This window comes from Salmo salar, chromosome 10, assembly GCF_965601325.2.
Source record: "Salmo salar chromosome 10, fSalSal1, whole genome shotgun sequence".
NCBI classification, from domain to species: domain Eukaryota; kingdom Metazoa; phylum Chordata; class Actinopteri; order Salmoniformes; family Salmonidae; genus Salmo; species Salmo salar.
Window position 1 is genome coordinate 1,716,086 of NC_138300.1, and position 16,152 is coordinate 1,732,237.

The window sequence follows — 16,152 nt, forward strand, 5'->3', positions numbered from 1 at the left end:
TTTATGTTTAATAAATGTACCGTATAGTGTGTGGCAGGCTTACAATGACGGGGAAAAACAACAACATTTGAGAGTACTCTAACCCTGGTGCTAGAAGGGGTACGCAGCTGGAGCTCTGGCATCTCACCATATATCTGCCTGAAGTTATTGAGCTCAACATGCAGGAGGTTTTGTTTGTTGTGAACGAGTGGAGAGGAAACCGCTGAGAACAAAGTTCTGACAGATGGGTGTGTCTTGGTGATGGCAAGAAAACACCCACATCCAACCACACCCCCAAGCCAACTCCCGTTTGGCTTCTGTCATGGCCCCGCCAGCATTTCATGAGGAGCAAACCAAAAAACGAGGCCAAAACAGCAGGTGTAGTTCCCCTTCAAGCTCTTTGCCTTATTACATCAGTTCAAAAGAATAGGGAACTTTTAATGAATCAATTAGGGCAACCAGATCTCCTTAATTAATTATTTGAATGAGGTTTAATATAAATGAGTGTCTCCGCTGTGCATTGTTACTGGCCGCTTAGTGTTTAACCTGCTTGGCTCTGGTCCAGAGAGATAGCAGATCATTTGTTTGTATTATAGGATTTGCATATTGCTTGTGTAAGTCAGGTTTTTCGCCTTTGAAAAGTATTCTGTTGGGGCTCTGAACTCAGACAAAGATAATAAATGGAAGGATGCTGAACAAAGTTTCCCCCCTTTGCAGTGTAGGAGAAGCTCTGCCATCATTCACATTCCTTATCCCCTTTGGCTGATCTCTCTCTCTCTCTCTCTCTCTCTCTCTCTCTCTCTGTCTCTTTGTCTCTCTCTCTCTCTCTCTCTCTCCAACCCTCTCCTCCATTTCCCCTTTCTCTTTCCTTATCTCCCTCTGTTCTCCCTCTCCCCCGCTCTCCCCCACTCTGTCCCTCTCCCCCGCTCTCTCCCTCTACCCTGTTCTCTCCCCAGCTCTGTCCCTTTCCCCCGTTTTCTCGCTCTCTACCGCTCTGTCCCTCTCCCCCGTTCTCTCCCTCTCCCCCTCTCTGCTTTTGTCTTGGGAAAGCGGTTGATGCAGTGCCATTTTGTTCTGTGTTCGTCTCCACCTTTATACCACCGTGTCACTCAGGATTATTTAGGCTGTGATTCAGTTTTTCCTGTTCATCAGAAGCGAAGGGCAGGATGTAAACTGAATGAGAGAATATTAGCAGCACAGGGCAGGACGTAAACTGGAATGAGAGAATATTAGCATTTAAACTGTCATAACCTCCTCACCTGTCATGAGAGCCTCCTTGCCTGTCATGAGAGCCTCCTCGCCTGTCATGAGAGCCTCCTCACCTGTCACGAGAGCCTCCTCGCCTGTCACGAGAGCCTCCACACCTGTCACGAGAGCCTCCTCGCCTGTCACGAGAGCCTCCTCGCCTGTCACGAGAGCCTCCTCGCCTGTCACGATAGCCTCCTCGCCTGTCACGATTGCCTCCTCGCCTGTCACGATAGCCTCCTCGCCTGTCACGAGAGCCTCCTCGCCTGTCACGAGAGCCTCCTCGCCTGTCACGAGAGCCTCCTCGCCTGTCACGAGAGCCTCCTCGCCTGTCACGAGAGCCTCTTCATCTGTCACGAGAGCCTCACGAGAGCCTCCTCGCCTGTCACGAGAGCCTCCTCGCCTGTCATGATAGCCTCCTCGCCTCCTTACCCTGTAGAGGTCATTTTAAGAGTCACCACTCTTCCTGTCTGTTACTCTGTAGAGGTCATTTTAAGAGTCACCACTCTTCCTGTCTGTTACTCTGTAGAGGTCATTTTAAGAGTCACCCCTCTTCCTGTCTGTTACTCTGTAGAGGTCATTTTAAGAGTCACCACTCTTCCTGTCTGTTACTCTGTAGAGGTCATTTTAAGAGTCACCACTCTTCCTGTCTGTTACTCTGTAGAGGTCATTTTAAGAGTCACCACTCTTCCTGTCTGTTACCCTGTAGAGGTCATTTTAAATAACCTTCTGTCACCATAACAAAAGTAAGACATCATACTAATTTCAGTGTCCCAGGCTGGCACACAGCATGTTGTGCAGACTATAATTCTGATGTTTTACATTTTAGTCATTTAGCAGACGCTCATCTCCAGAGGAACTTACAGTAGTGAATGCATACATTTCAAGCATTTTTTTTCCTTCTTTTTTTTCTCTGTACTGGTCCCCCGTGGGAATCGAACCCACAACCCTGGCATTGCAAACACCATGCTCTACCAACTGAGCCACACGGGACCTTTTACCCTGGTGCTCCGTGTGCAACCCCATGACTACTTTTTTACTTGTGCATGGCGACTTTAGATTTTCTGTGAACACACTGAAAAGTAAATTCATACTGTGTTGATCGGTCAGCACAAATTTGGATTATAAGAATGAAGGAGACGGCAGGAGAGAGAGAGAACGATTGCCAAATCCGGAATTTATTCGACATGTTTAAAACAGATAGTTTCAGCCGAGTCTGATAAGTTTATGTTAGCATGTACATCTGAGGTTCTGTCTACATTTTGGGTTCAAACATTTACTATATGCGGTTCATAACTAACTTACTGTTTCTTAATTAACTAAACATGTTGTTTTCTCCATTATGGTTTGTGTGGTCTTGGTTGTTCTTAGCTACATTACATTCCTTGACTAAGTGCAGTTTTTTGTCCCGTCTGAAATCTGTCTACCTCATTTTACCGTAGCTTGGTCTGTGCAATGCAAATGAACGTGAGCAGTGTGGCAGTTGTTGGTTGTTTTAAAGTTAAAGTAACTAATGTTAACTAGCTTTGTTTTGTGTAAAAAAAAAGTATGATATATTGTGGCCATACACGTTAGCTAACGTTACCTAGCTAGCTAATGTTAACTGGCTATCATAGCAGCCAAAGACATTCGATGCCTTATTTGTGCTCAGATTACACACAAATGTATAGATCAGAAGTTTACACATGATGACTTAAGCCTTTTTATATGAAAAACCTTATTTGGTCAAATATAGCTAGTTAGCTTTCCTTGCTCGTTAGCGCTCATCTGACTGGTATAACTTTACGTTAGCTAGCTAGATAGCTAATCAAAACAAAAGCACATTAATTGGCTAGCCTTTATTTTCCTGTTCGTTAGCTAACTAGCTTTCAGCTGACTGGTGTTAACTAGTTACAGAGGCTTGTTGCTGGACTTTGTACAAGCAAGCTAATGTTAGCTAGGTAACAACATTAGACAGCTAGCTATCTAATTAATCCAAATATGTGTTTGCATTTATTGATTAACCTCAGTTTGAATACCACTATATAGCTAGTTACTGTAGCTACAGTAGTCTAGGGTTGTTCCATGCACTTAGCTGTGCTGTTGCCGAGCAACCAACCCCGTGTTATTGAACTCTGGGCTTCGGCTAAAACATATGTTAGCATTGTTTGTTTTTATTGTTGGTTTTTTATTATGAACACAACAAATACATTTTTTTTTTTTTTTTTTTGTTAAATACTTTTATGGTGCTTTTTTGTTTTTACATTTACTGATCATTTCAAAAATAATATTTCAATTCTATCTTAAATAAAGTGAAAAGGGGTTTGTTCTCTGCCCACTTCAGATGTTAGCATTGTTAGACGTGCTACAAAAAGGTAGCACATCATTGTACCTTAATGGACGGAAATGTGCATGTGAGAGTACCAATACATACAGTGCATTTGATAAGTATTCAGACCCCTTGATTTTCTTCCACATTTTGTAACGTTTTTTTGTTTTTGTTGAAAAAATAAATAAATAAAGGAAATATCACTTTTACATAAGTATTCAGACCCTTTGCTATGAGACTCGAAATTGGAGCTCAGGTGCATCCTGTTTCCATTGATCATCCTTGAGCTGTTTCTTCAACTTGATTGGAGTCCACCGGTGGTAAAGTCCATTGATTGGACATGATTTAGAAATGCACACACCTGTCTATACAAGGTCCCACAGTTGACAGCGCATGTCAGAACAACAACCTCTTGCTGATCAACAACTGTTTTGTGTGTTGCCTAACCAATGGCTGTGCTGTGTAGGGCTATGGTGGCAGTTCAGGAGGAGAGCCAAAGTTTTCTTCAGATTTTTTTTTTTGTTGGGGGGGGGGGGGGGGGGTTAGGCTTAGTCCAAAAAATTGCATGCAGAGTAGCTTATGTTCTGTTCAGTGTGAGAAGGGGAGAGCGCGAACATGAGGAGGACTGTAGGTCAACTTTTATAGCTTGCTACTACTATAATTGATTTTTTATTCAAAAACAATGTTTCTTGCCCATTGTGTATCTATTAGTTATTACATTTTAGTCATTTTAGCAGACACTCTTATCCAGAGCGACTTACAGTAGTGAATGGATACATTTCATACATTTTTGTACTGGCACCCCGTGGGAATCGAACCCACAACTCTAGCGTTGCACACACCATGTTGCCGTTACAAACACCATGCTCTACCAACTGAGCCACAACTGACCTCACAAGATTCAAGTAATTTACATTGTGGTGCTGAAACTTGAAGCAGCAGTCGCAGCACAATCAATGGGAAATGGACAGCTCATGGTGCTGAAAGTAGGTAAATGCGAGTAGGCATAATTCATTTCAACGTTCTTCATTTGAATTAAACTTTACTAACAGTAAGAAAGGCTTTGTGTTGGAGCCTACTTCTTCCTATTTAAGAACTGAGGTAGGCCCACCTGTTAGACAGAAGACGTTAGGCTATAGGTTGCAACACCATGCACTCTACCTCCATGAAGTTAAGACCACAACATTAAGGTGGAAGGCTGAGGGTATAACGCAGATGTCTAGCAACCCAAAGGTTGAGTGTTCCAATCTCATCACGGACAACTTTTCGCTAATTACCAACTTTTCAACTACTTACTACTTCATGGCTACTTTGCAACTACTGTACTTAGCGTTTTAGCTAACCCTTCCCCCTAATCCTAAACTTAACACTTTAACAATAACTCTTAACCTAAATCCTAACCCTTAGTCTAGCTAACGTCAGCCACCTAGCTAACGTTAGCCACCTAGCTAATGTTAGCCACAACTATTTAAAATTTGTAAGATTTCATAGGTATTGGAAATTCATAGCATATTGCACAAATTGTAATTCGTAGCATATTCGAAAATGGATGAGGGACATCCACAAATGTAATAAATATCATACAAAACGTAACATATTATACTAAATGGAGTGTCTCTGATTTACATACAAAATAATATGAAAAGCTATGAAGTCAGGTTGCAGCAGCGTGCAGTCAAAAGAGAAAACGAATGAGTGTTCAAAGCTGTCGTTAAGGCAAAGGGTGGCTACTTTGAAGAATCTAACATATCAAATATATCTTAATTCCTGTAAAACTTTTTTTGGTTACTTCGTGATTCCATATAGCTACAGACCTTCATTAAGACCTGAGGTTAGCTCTACAGACCTGCATTGACCTACGAGGTTAGCTCTATGGACCTTCATGAAGACCTGAGGTTAGCTCTATAGACCTTCATTAGGACCTGAGGTTAGCTCTATAGACCTGAGGTTAGCTCTACAGACCTTCATTAAGACCTGAGGTTAGCTCTATAGACCTTCATTAAGACCTGAGGTTAGCTCTATAGACGTTCATTAGGACCTGAGGTTACCTCTATAGACCTTCATTGACCTACGAGGTTAGCTCTACAGACCTTCATTAAGACCTGAGGTTAGCTCTATAGACCTTCATTAGGACCTGAGGTTAGCTCTATAGACCTTCATTAAGACCTGAGGTTAGCTCTATAGACCTTCATTAAGACCTGAGGTTAGCTCTATGCTCTATAGACCTTCATTGAGACCTGAGGTTAGCTCTATAGACCTTCATTAAGACCTGAGGTTAGCTCTATAGACCTTCATTAAGACCTGAGGTTAGCTCTATAGACCTTCAAAACACCTGAGGTTAGCTCTACAGACCTTCATTAAGACCTGAGGTTAGCTCTATAGACCTTCATTAAGACCTAAGGTTAGCTCTATAGACCTTCATTAAGACCTGAGGTTAGCTCTATAGACCTTCATTAGGACCTGAGGTTAGCTCTACAGACCTTCATTAAGACCTGAGGTTGGCTCTATAGACCTTCATTAGGACCTGAGGTTAGCTCTATAGACCTTCATTAAGACCTGAGGTTAGCTCTACGCTCTATAGACCTTCATTAATAAGACCTGAGTTTAGCTCTATAGACCTCCATTAGGACCTGAGGTTAGCTCTACAGACCTTCATTAAGACCTGAGGTTAGCTCTATGGACCTGAGGTTAGCTCTATAGACTTTCATTAATAAGACCTGAGGTTAGCTCTACAGACCTTCATTAAGACCTGAGGTTGGCTCTATAGACCTTCATTAGGACCTGAGGTTAGCTCTATAGACCTTCATTAAGACCTGAGGTTAGCTCTATAGACCTTCATTAGGACCTGAGGTTAGCTCTATAGACCTTCATTAAGACCTGAGGTTAGCTCTATAGACCTTCATTAAGACCTGAGGTTAGCTCTATAGACCTGAGGTTACCTCTATAGACCTTCATTGACCTACGAGGTTAGCTCTACAGACCTTCATTAGGACCTGAGGTTAGCTCTATAGACTTTCATTAATAAGACCTGAGGTTAGCTCTACAGACCTTCATTAAGACCTGAGGTTGGCTCTATAGACCTTCATTAGGACCTGAGGTTAGCTCTATAGACCTTCATTAAGTCCTGAGGTTAGCTCTACGCTCTATAGACCTTCATTAATAAGACCTGAGGTTAGCTCTATAGACCTTCATTAAGACCTAAGGTTAGCTCTATAGACCTTCATTAAGACCTGAGGTTAGCTCTATAGACCTGAGGTTAGCTCTATAGACCTTCATTAGGACCTGAGGTTAGCTCTATAGACTTTCATTAATAAGACCTGAGGTTAGCTCTACAGACCTTCATTAAGACCTGAGGTTGGCTCTATAGACCTTCATTAGGACCTGAGGTTAGCTCTATAGACCTTCATTAAGACCTGAGGTTAGCTCTATAGACCTTCTATAACACCTGAGGTTAGCTCTACAGACCTTCATTAAGACCTGAGGTTAGCTCTATAGACCTTCATTAAGACCTGAGGTTAGCTCTATAGACCTTCATTAAGACCTAAGGTTAGCTCTATAGACCTTCATTAAGACCTGAGGTTACCTCTATAGACCTTCATTGACCTACGAGGTTAGCTCTACAGACCTTCATTAAGACTTGAGGTTAGCTCTATAGACCTTCATTAGGACCTGAGGTTAGCTCTATAGACCTTCATTAAGACCTGAGGTTAGCTCTATAGACCTTCTATAACACCTGAGGTTAGCTCTACAGACCTTCATTAAGACCTGAGGTTAGCTCTATAGACCTTCATTAAGACCTGAGGTTAGCTCTATGCTCTATAGACCTTCATTGAGACCTGAGGTTAGCTCTATAGACCTTCATTAAGACCTGAGGTTAGCTCTATAGACCTTCTATAACACCTGAGGTTAGCTCTACAGACCTTCATTAAGACCTGAGGTTAGCTCTATAGACCTTCATTAAGACCTGAGGTTAGCTCTATAGACCTTCATTAAGACCTAAGGTTAGCTCTATAGACCTTCATTAAGACCTGAGGTTAGCTCTATAGACCTTCATTAGGACCTGAGGTTAGCTCTACAGACCTTCATTAAGACCTGAGGTTAGCTCTATAGACCTTCATTAGGACCTGAGGTTAGCTCTACAGACCTTCATTAGGACCTGAGGTTAGCTCTATAGACTTTCATTAATAAGACCTGAGGTTAGCTCTACAGACCTTCATTAAGACCTGAGGTTGGCTCTATAGACCTTCATTAGGACCTGAGGTTAGCTCTATAGACTTTCATTAATAAGACCTGAGGTTAGCTCTACAGACCTTCATTAAGACCTGAGGTTAGCTCTATTGACCTTCATTAGGACCTGAGGTTAGCTCTATAGACCTTCATTAAGACCTGAGGTTAGCTCTATAGACCTTCTATAACACCTGAGGTTAGCTCTACAGACCTTCATTAAGACCTGAGGTTAGCTCTATAGACCTTCATTAAGACCTGAGGTTAGCTCTATAGACCTTCATTAAGACCTAAGGTTAGCTCAATAGACCTTCATTAAGACCTGAGGTTAGCTCTATAGACTTTCATTAATAAGACCTGAGGTTAGCTCTATAGACCTTCATTAAGACCTGAGGTTAGCTCTACGCTCTATAGACCTTCATTAATAAGACCTGAGTTTAGCTCTATAGACCTTCATTAAGACCTGATGTTAGCTCTATAGACCTTCATTAAGACCTGAGGTTAGCTCTATAGACCTTCATTAGGACCTGAGGTTAGCACTATAGACCTTCATTAAGACCTGAGGTTACCTCTATAGACCTTCATTAAGACCTGAGGTTAGCTCTACAGACCTTCATTGACCTACGAGGTTGGCTCTATAGACCTTCATTAAGACCTGAGGTTAGCTCTATAGACCTTCATTAAGACCTGAGGTTAGCTATATAGACCTGAAGTTAGCTCTATAGACCTTCATTAAGACCTGAGGTTAGCTCTATAGACCTGAGGTTAGCTCTATAGACCTTCATTAAGACCTGAGGTTAGCTCTACGCTCTATAGACCTTCATTAAAAAGACCTGAGTTTAGCTCTATAGACCTTCATTAAGACCTGATGTTAGCTCTATAGACCTTCATTAAGACCTGAGGTTAGCTCTATAGACCTTCCTTAGGACCTGAGGTTACCTCTATAGACCTTCATTAAGACCTGAGGTTAGCTCTACAGACCTTCATTGACCTACGAGGTTGGCTCTATAGACCTTCATTAAGACCTGAGGTTAGCTCTATAGACCTTCATTAAGACCTGAGGTTAGCTATATAGACCTGAAGTTAGCTCTATAGACCTTCATTAAGACCTGAGGTTAGCTCTATAGACCTGAGGTTAGCTCTATAGACCTTCATTAAGACCTGAGGTTAGCTCTATAGACCTTCATTGACCTACGAGGTTAGCTCTATAGACCTTCATTGACCTACGAGGTTAGCTCTATAGACCTTCATTAATAAGACCTGAGGTTAGCTCTATAGATCTTCATTAAGACCTGAGGTTAGCTCTACAGACCTTCATTAATAAGACCTGAGTTTAGCTCTATAGACCTTCATTAAGACCTGAGGTTAGCTCTATAGACCTTCATTAAGACCTGAGGTTAGCTCTATAGACCTTCATTAAGACCTGAGGTTAGCTCTATAGACCTTCATTAAGACCTGAGGTTAGCTCTACAGACCTTCATTAGGACCTGAGGTTACCTCTAGAAATTACCTGGTTTTTTTTCTCTCCCTGAAGTCAGCAGTTAAATTGGTCATTTTAGATTAATATAGTCGATGCTGCGAGCATCAAGATGAATAGACTCAGTTGAATGTGTGAATAGCACAGCAATTAGACCATATTGATTGGACCAGACTTAAGGTAAAATTCACATGCTTTTTTTGTCTTCTTGAACCACAATGAATCATAGACATTGTGCTAGAGACTCTAGCTACACTACATGACCAAAAGTATGTGGACACCTGCTGGCCAAACATCTCATTCGAAAAATCATGAGCATTAATATGGAGTTGCCTTTGCAGCTGTAACAGCCTCCACTCTTCTGGGAAGTCATTAATATGGAGTTGGTCCCCCCTTCGCTGCTATAACAGCCTCCACTAGATGTTGGAACATTGCTGCAGGGACTTCCTTCCATTCAGCAACAAGAACATTAGTGAGGTCAGGAGCTGGTGTTGGGCGATTAGGCCCTGGCTCGCAGTCGGCGTTCCAATTCATCCCAAAGGTGTTCGATGGGGTTAAGCACCAGCTGTCAGAGCAGCTCACAGATCACTGCACCTGTACATAGCCCATCTATAAATAGCCCAAACAACTACCTCTTCCCCTACTGTATTTATTCATTTATTTATTTATTTTGCTCCTTTGCACCCCAGTATTTCTACTTTGCACACTCATCTACTGTCAAATCTACCATTCTTATCTCACCTCATTTGCTCACATTGTATATAGACTTATTTTTCTACTGTATTATTGACTGTATGTTTGTTTTACTCCATGTGTAACTCTGTGTTGTTGTATGTGTCGAACTGCTTTGCTTTATCTTAGCCAGGTCGCAGTTGTAAATGAGAACGTGTTCTCAACTTGCCTACCTGGTTAAATAAAGGTGAAATAAAAAAAATACAAATAAAAATCTGCCAAACCCAGATTTGTCCATCGGACTGCCAGATGGTAATGCGAGATTCAGAACTTGCTTCCACTGAGTCCAACGACGGCAAGCTTTACACCGCTCCAGCCGATGCTTTGCATTTCGCATGGTGATGTTAGGCTGGTGTATTAATCTGCTCGGCCATGGAAACCCATTTCATGAAGTTCACGAAGAACAGTTCTTGTGCTGACGTTGCTTTCAGATGCAGTTTTGAACTCAGTAGTGAGTTTTGCAACCGAGGACAGATGATTTCTACGCGCTGCGCGCTTCAGCACTCGGCGGTCCCGTTCTGTGAGCTTTTGTGTCCTACCACTTCGCGGTTGAGCTGTTGTTGCTCCTAGATGTTTGAATAACTTCCTTAAAAAAACTTTAACTAAATGTTTATATAAGACTTTGTAGTAACACTGCTAGCTTAGTTTGGGTTAACTGTTTTGAACTCCAACCACAGGTAGGACACATGGAAATGAATTTCCTTAGGAATGAATCATGCAACACAAATGTGCTTTCTATTGTGACACGGCATCTCAGTGAGATTCAAACCTATAATCTTGTGTTCTCTATCGATGGAATCCTGGATGGAAATAGCATACTATGTTTTTAGACACAAACTTCTTAATTTTAGTCTATTCAGACCGCATTTCAAAGGAAACAAGCACTCATTAAGATCAGGTATTGTCACGCCCTGACCCTAGAGAGTCCTTGGTTCTATACAGTGTAGTAGATCAGGGCATGACTAGGGGGTGATCTAGTATGTTTATTTCTATGTTGGTGCTAATATGGTTCCCAATTAGAGGCAGTTGTTTATCGTTGCCTCTGATTGGGGATCATATTTAGGTAGTTATTTCCCCACCTGTGTTTTGTCGGATATTGATTGTTAGTGTGTTTGGGCACTACGCCAGGGCCAACCATGCAGGATTGAACCCCCACCCACTTTGCCAAAGCACAGCCCCCCCACACCACTAGAGGGATATCTTCAACCACCAACTTACCATCCTGAGACAAGGCTGAGTATAGTTGTCAATCAAATAGGTGGGCGGGCAGGCAAGTTCCCGATCAGTTGTCAAAATGTGGGTTGGGACAAGCATACATAGTCAGACAAGCTGCAGAAGGACGAGCAGGCTAATATTCCCCGTCGTTTATCAGGGCAATTTTGACGACAAACTGAAAAAGCTTGAGAGGGCTTTTCTACTGTTCCCTTGTTAGATCTCTGGCTCGTTAGATTTCTGGCTAACAGTTGTTGTTGTTGTTGTTGTGAACAAACAACTGAGGGAGAGATATCCTACCTGGTCATGGCTGTTTGATCAATAGAACTTTCTAAATTTAAGAGGACCATTTTAAATGTGTGTTTTGTGGCTTTTGGCAAATGCTTTCCAATGATCTAAAGTTGTGCTGTTGTTACTGCATGTAAACACACAGTCCAGTTCGAAGTGAATGATGACAGGCCAGTGTGGAAAATGGCTCATTTACATATAGGCCTACTGTAGCTCTGATTGGCTATGGTTCACTGGTCTGTGTACAGTCCGGCGCTGGACAAGACCGACACATTTCTATTCGGTTTTATTTACTGCAGTGTCTATTAATTGTCCAAAAGCACAGCTGCTATCCCACTCTATATTGCTATAGAATTTTCAGAAATGCCTTACTCTACGTCATTCCCAAACATTCTAGGAAAGTATGAAAATGTGAAAAAGACCATATCTAAGTGCTCGCTTCTCAGAAAAAAAAATTCAAATAAAGCTTTTGGGGGAAAAAATTGCATATTCTTGCTGGGGGTGTATATGAACAGATTTGAATAAGATTTAATGTTGCTAAAACGCTGTCAGTTCCACTTTAAATTGAACCATGAAGAAACCTGTTAGAAACGTTACGCTGAAGTATTGAACTGCCCACAGAAGAACGTTGTTTCCTAACGTTCTTGGAACAATTTCAAAGCATCATTTTATATAGAAACATGATGAAACCTGTAGGAAACATTATGTTGAAGTATTGAACTTCCCACAGAAGAACGTTGCTTCTTAATGTTCGCTGATCTATTTGAGAACATTCCCAAAGTCAAGCCAGTTGGAGAACATTCCTAGAACATTACCAAAATTGAAATGAAATGTTACCATGTTTGAACTTTTAAGGAAACCTTCTGTTAAAAGTAATGAAATACCAAGTAAATAATATTATTCTGTCAAGTTCCTTAAATGTGCTGAGAGTGCTCCAAAGCCAATAAACTATCCTGCGCCATTTCCAGAAAGTTGTGGCAAGGTTGTATGCAAAATAACCATAGGACAATCACACTCTCACCAAGATCTAATAAACATATGGTTCTCAGAACATTATGTGCTAGCTGAGTAGCTACTGAAATAACCTCATGACATGACTGTCCAGGATCATTCCACTTCAAAAAGCAGGAAAATATGATTTTTAACACCCACCATCTCAGATTGTTCTGAAATCATTTCTGTAATTAATTACAGATACGATTAGCTGTCAGGTGCATCGTAGAAAGTGGACCAAGGCGCAGCAGGTATCGTGCTCATCTTCTTTTATTTATAAAAGTGAACACTTAAACAAAATAAATCGACATCAACCAACAGTTCCGTAAAGACACAAGGACTATACGAAAAACAACTACCCACAAAACCCATGAAGAAACACCCCTACTAAATAGGACCTTCAATTAGAGGCAACGAGGAACAGCTGCCTCCAATTGAAGGTCAACCCAAGAAACATAGAAATACACACACTAGAATAAACATAGAAATATACTAACATAGAACATAAACCAAAAACCCCGATAAACACATAAAACAAACACGCCCTGACCAAACTACAAAATCAAATAACCCCCTTTACTGGTCAGGACGTGACATTAGCATTCCTGCAACATTATTTTGTTGAAAATAATTTTATCTCAGAGAACTTAAGCTAATTAATTGCACCCAAAATGTGCCATTTTTAATTGATAGGATTCAGATAATATTCAATAAATATAGTATCCAAAATCCAATTTGGACCAAACTTTTTCCTACCAATGAGTAAGACATGAGGAATCAGTTCTCTATATTTGACAAGTACTATGTAGCTGTGGCTTGGAGTATTTCTTCTCCATACTATGTAATTTATTCCCTGTGAATTTGGTGATATTTTTTATCTCCCCTATTAAGATAAATTATTTACCATAAAGTAGTGTGAAAGTACCCTATTCTGACCACTAGATGCCGCTGTTCCTGCTATACCGCCACACGATTTTATCCATTTTGCTGGACTTGTGTTTATTGAATAGATCACAACATTTATTTTTGCAACATTGTGTAGAAAAACAATAGATTTGACTCATTACGAAGATAAATTGTGTTAAATCCTCACAATTCAAGCCAGTCCTCCGTGAAAAGCAATGATCAGATGTGGTCATCCATTAACACAAAGATGAATGGACTCCTGTATTGAGCCAAACCTTTTCATTTACTCGGCTTTCCTTCCCCACTCTGTCTTCTTCATTCAGACTGTCTTTTCAATAGCTTGCTGTCCTCCAACCAGATACAGATACACTAATGTAACCCTGGGCTTATCAGTCTGTCTGTAGGACCATCTAGCATCACTATGGTGATGCTTTGCTGTTACATTTGAGATGTAAAACACATTTCTAGAAAGGGATACAATAAAGACATTATTAATATTATTAGGGGAGAGAGAGAGAGAGAGAGGAGAGAGAGAGAGAGAGAGAGAGAGAGAGAGAGAGAGAGAGAGAGAGAGAGAGAGAGAGAGAGAGAGAGAGAGAGAGAGAGAGAGAGAGAGAGAGAGAGAGAGAGAGAGAGAGAGAGAGAGAGGAGAGAGAGAGAGAGAGAGGGGGGAGGTGGAGAAAGAGAGGGGTGGGGAGAGAGAAAGAGAGAGTGATTGTGAAAGAAAAATAGAGAGAGGAAGAGAGACTAGAGAGAGGAAGAGAGAGTGATTGTGAAAGAAAAATAGAGAGAGGAAGAGAGACTAGAGAGAGAGGAAGAGAGACTAGAGAGAGAGGAAGAGAGACTAGAGAGAGGAAGAGAGACTAGAGAGAGAGGAAGAGAGACTAGAGAGAGGAAGAGAGACTAGAGAGAGAGGAAGAGAGACAAGAGAGAGAGGAAGAGAGACTAGAGGGAGGAAGAGAGAGGTCACAGTCCCGTGTAATTCCAGATGGGTAGTCACACCACATTAACCTGCTCTGTGTGTAATTCCAGATGGGTAGTCACACCACATTAACCTGCTCTGTGTGTAATTCCAGATGGGTAGTCACACCACATTAGCCTGCTCTGTGTGTAATTCCAGATGTGTAGTCACACCACATTAACCTGCTCTGTGTGTAATTCCAGATGGGTAGTCACACCACATTAACCTGCTCTGTGTGTAATTCCAGATGGGTAGTCACACCACATTAACCTGCTCTGGGTGTAATTCCAGATGGGTAGTCACACCACATTAACCAGCTCTGTGTGTAATTCCAGATGGGTAGTCACACCACATTAGCCTGCTCTGTGTGTAATTCCAGATGGGTAGTCACACCACATTAACCTGCTCTGTGTGTAATTCCAGATGGGTAGTCACACCACATTAACCTGCTCTGTGTGTAATTCCAGATGGGTAGTCACACCACATTAACCTGCTCTGTGTGTAATTCCAGATGGGTAGTCACACCACATTAACCTGCTCTGTGTGTAATTCCAGATGGCTACCCGAGAGATGAGATGATTTACAAGTGGAGGAAGAACTCCGTGGAGACGTCGGACCAGAGGTCCTGGAGACTCTATCAGTTTGACTTCATGGGACTACGCAACACCTCACACATAGTCAAGACAACAGCAGGTAAAGTTGTTTACCGTTAGTGTTGTATTTTGTTAATAATGTATTTTAATGAATGATTATGTGAGTGTTCTGAGACATGAATAAAGATGTTAACTGATACCCTATCTCCTGCTGGTCACTATCTCTCTATCCCTCTAAATGGACATCTCTTGCAGAGTTTACTCTTAGCAACTGGTAAAAGTAAGTGGCCCAGCCAGAGCCCGGACTTGAACCCGATTAAACATCTCTGGAGAGACCTGAAAATAGCTGTGCAGCGACGCTCTCCAATCCAACCTGACAGAGCTTGAGAGGATCTGCAGAGAAGAATGGGAGAAACTCCCCAAATAAAGGGATTGTTGTCCTCCCCATTCGCTAGCAACTTCTCCAACACCCGATTTAATCCATTTACCTTTCTCCGCATTGAGGAACAATCTCCTTTTTGACTCCAAAATTCCATTGAATTTTTATAGACTCTTCAGTGGACAGAGACTGCAAGAAACCCTTAAATTATTGTGAAGATTCACGACTTTTCACGAGCTCTGGTCCTTGTATAATTATGCAACTCCATGCTTGTTGTTGTGATAAACCACAGTTTATTTTGTGCTTTCAAGACAACTGGGAACTCAATAAATGTAAAAAAAAAACCCCAAAAAACTAGGTCAAATCGTGACGTCAGTGATTTACATTTGACATTTTAGTCATTTAAGCAGACGCTCTTATCCAGAGTGACTTACAGTAGTGAATGCATACATTTCATACATTTTTTCTCCGTACTGATCCCCCGTGGAACCAGGTTGGAAAGTCTGAGCTTTAGAAAGATGCCAGAGTTTCCGACTTTAAATTCAGATTTGGATGACCATTCAAAAATGATTTTTCCAGTCAGAGTGTGTTTGTTTCCCCGAGTTCTTAGTTTTCTTGAACGCACTGAAATTTGAAGTCAGAGATTTCAGAGTTTCCAGTTGTTTTGAACACAGCATGTCTACTTTATTCGCCAGATACTCGCCAAGCCACACATTCTGGATACACCAAGCACAGAGAGTGACTGATCAAACCGTCAATGGAAAGGCAAAAGCGAAATGCTCAGTGAGAGAGAGAGATAAAAACATACAAAACCCTCCTCCTGAGTGAAATTGCAAAAGCCTGACCCTCCATTTT

The 16,152-nt window shown here is 41.5% G+C and overlaps 1 protein-coding gene across 1 annotated transcript in view; it reads left to right on the forward strand.

The window, feature by feature from the left end:
* Window positions 1-16,152, forward strand: part of LOC106613408 (gamma-aminobutyric acid receptor subunit gamma-3-like) — a 225,088-nt gene that overhangs the window by 112,952 nt on the left and 95,984 nt on the right. Inside the window, exon 4 of the mRNA XM_045688601.1 lies at window positions 14,881-15,018. Within this exon, the coding sequence (XP_045544557.1) occupies window positions 14,881-15,018 (138 nt within the window). The remainder of the gene's footprint in view (window positions 1-14,880; window positions 15,019-16,152) is intronic.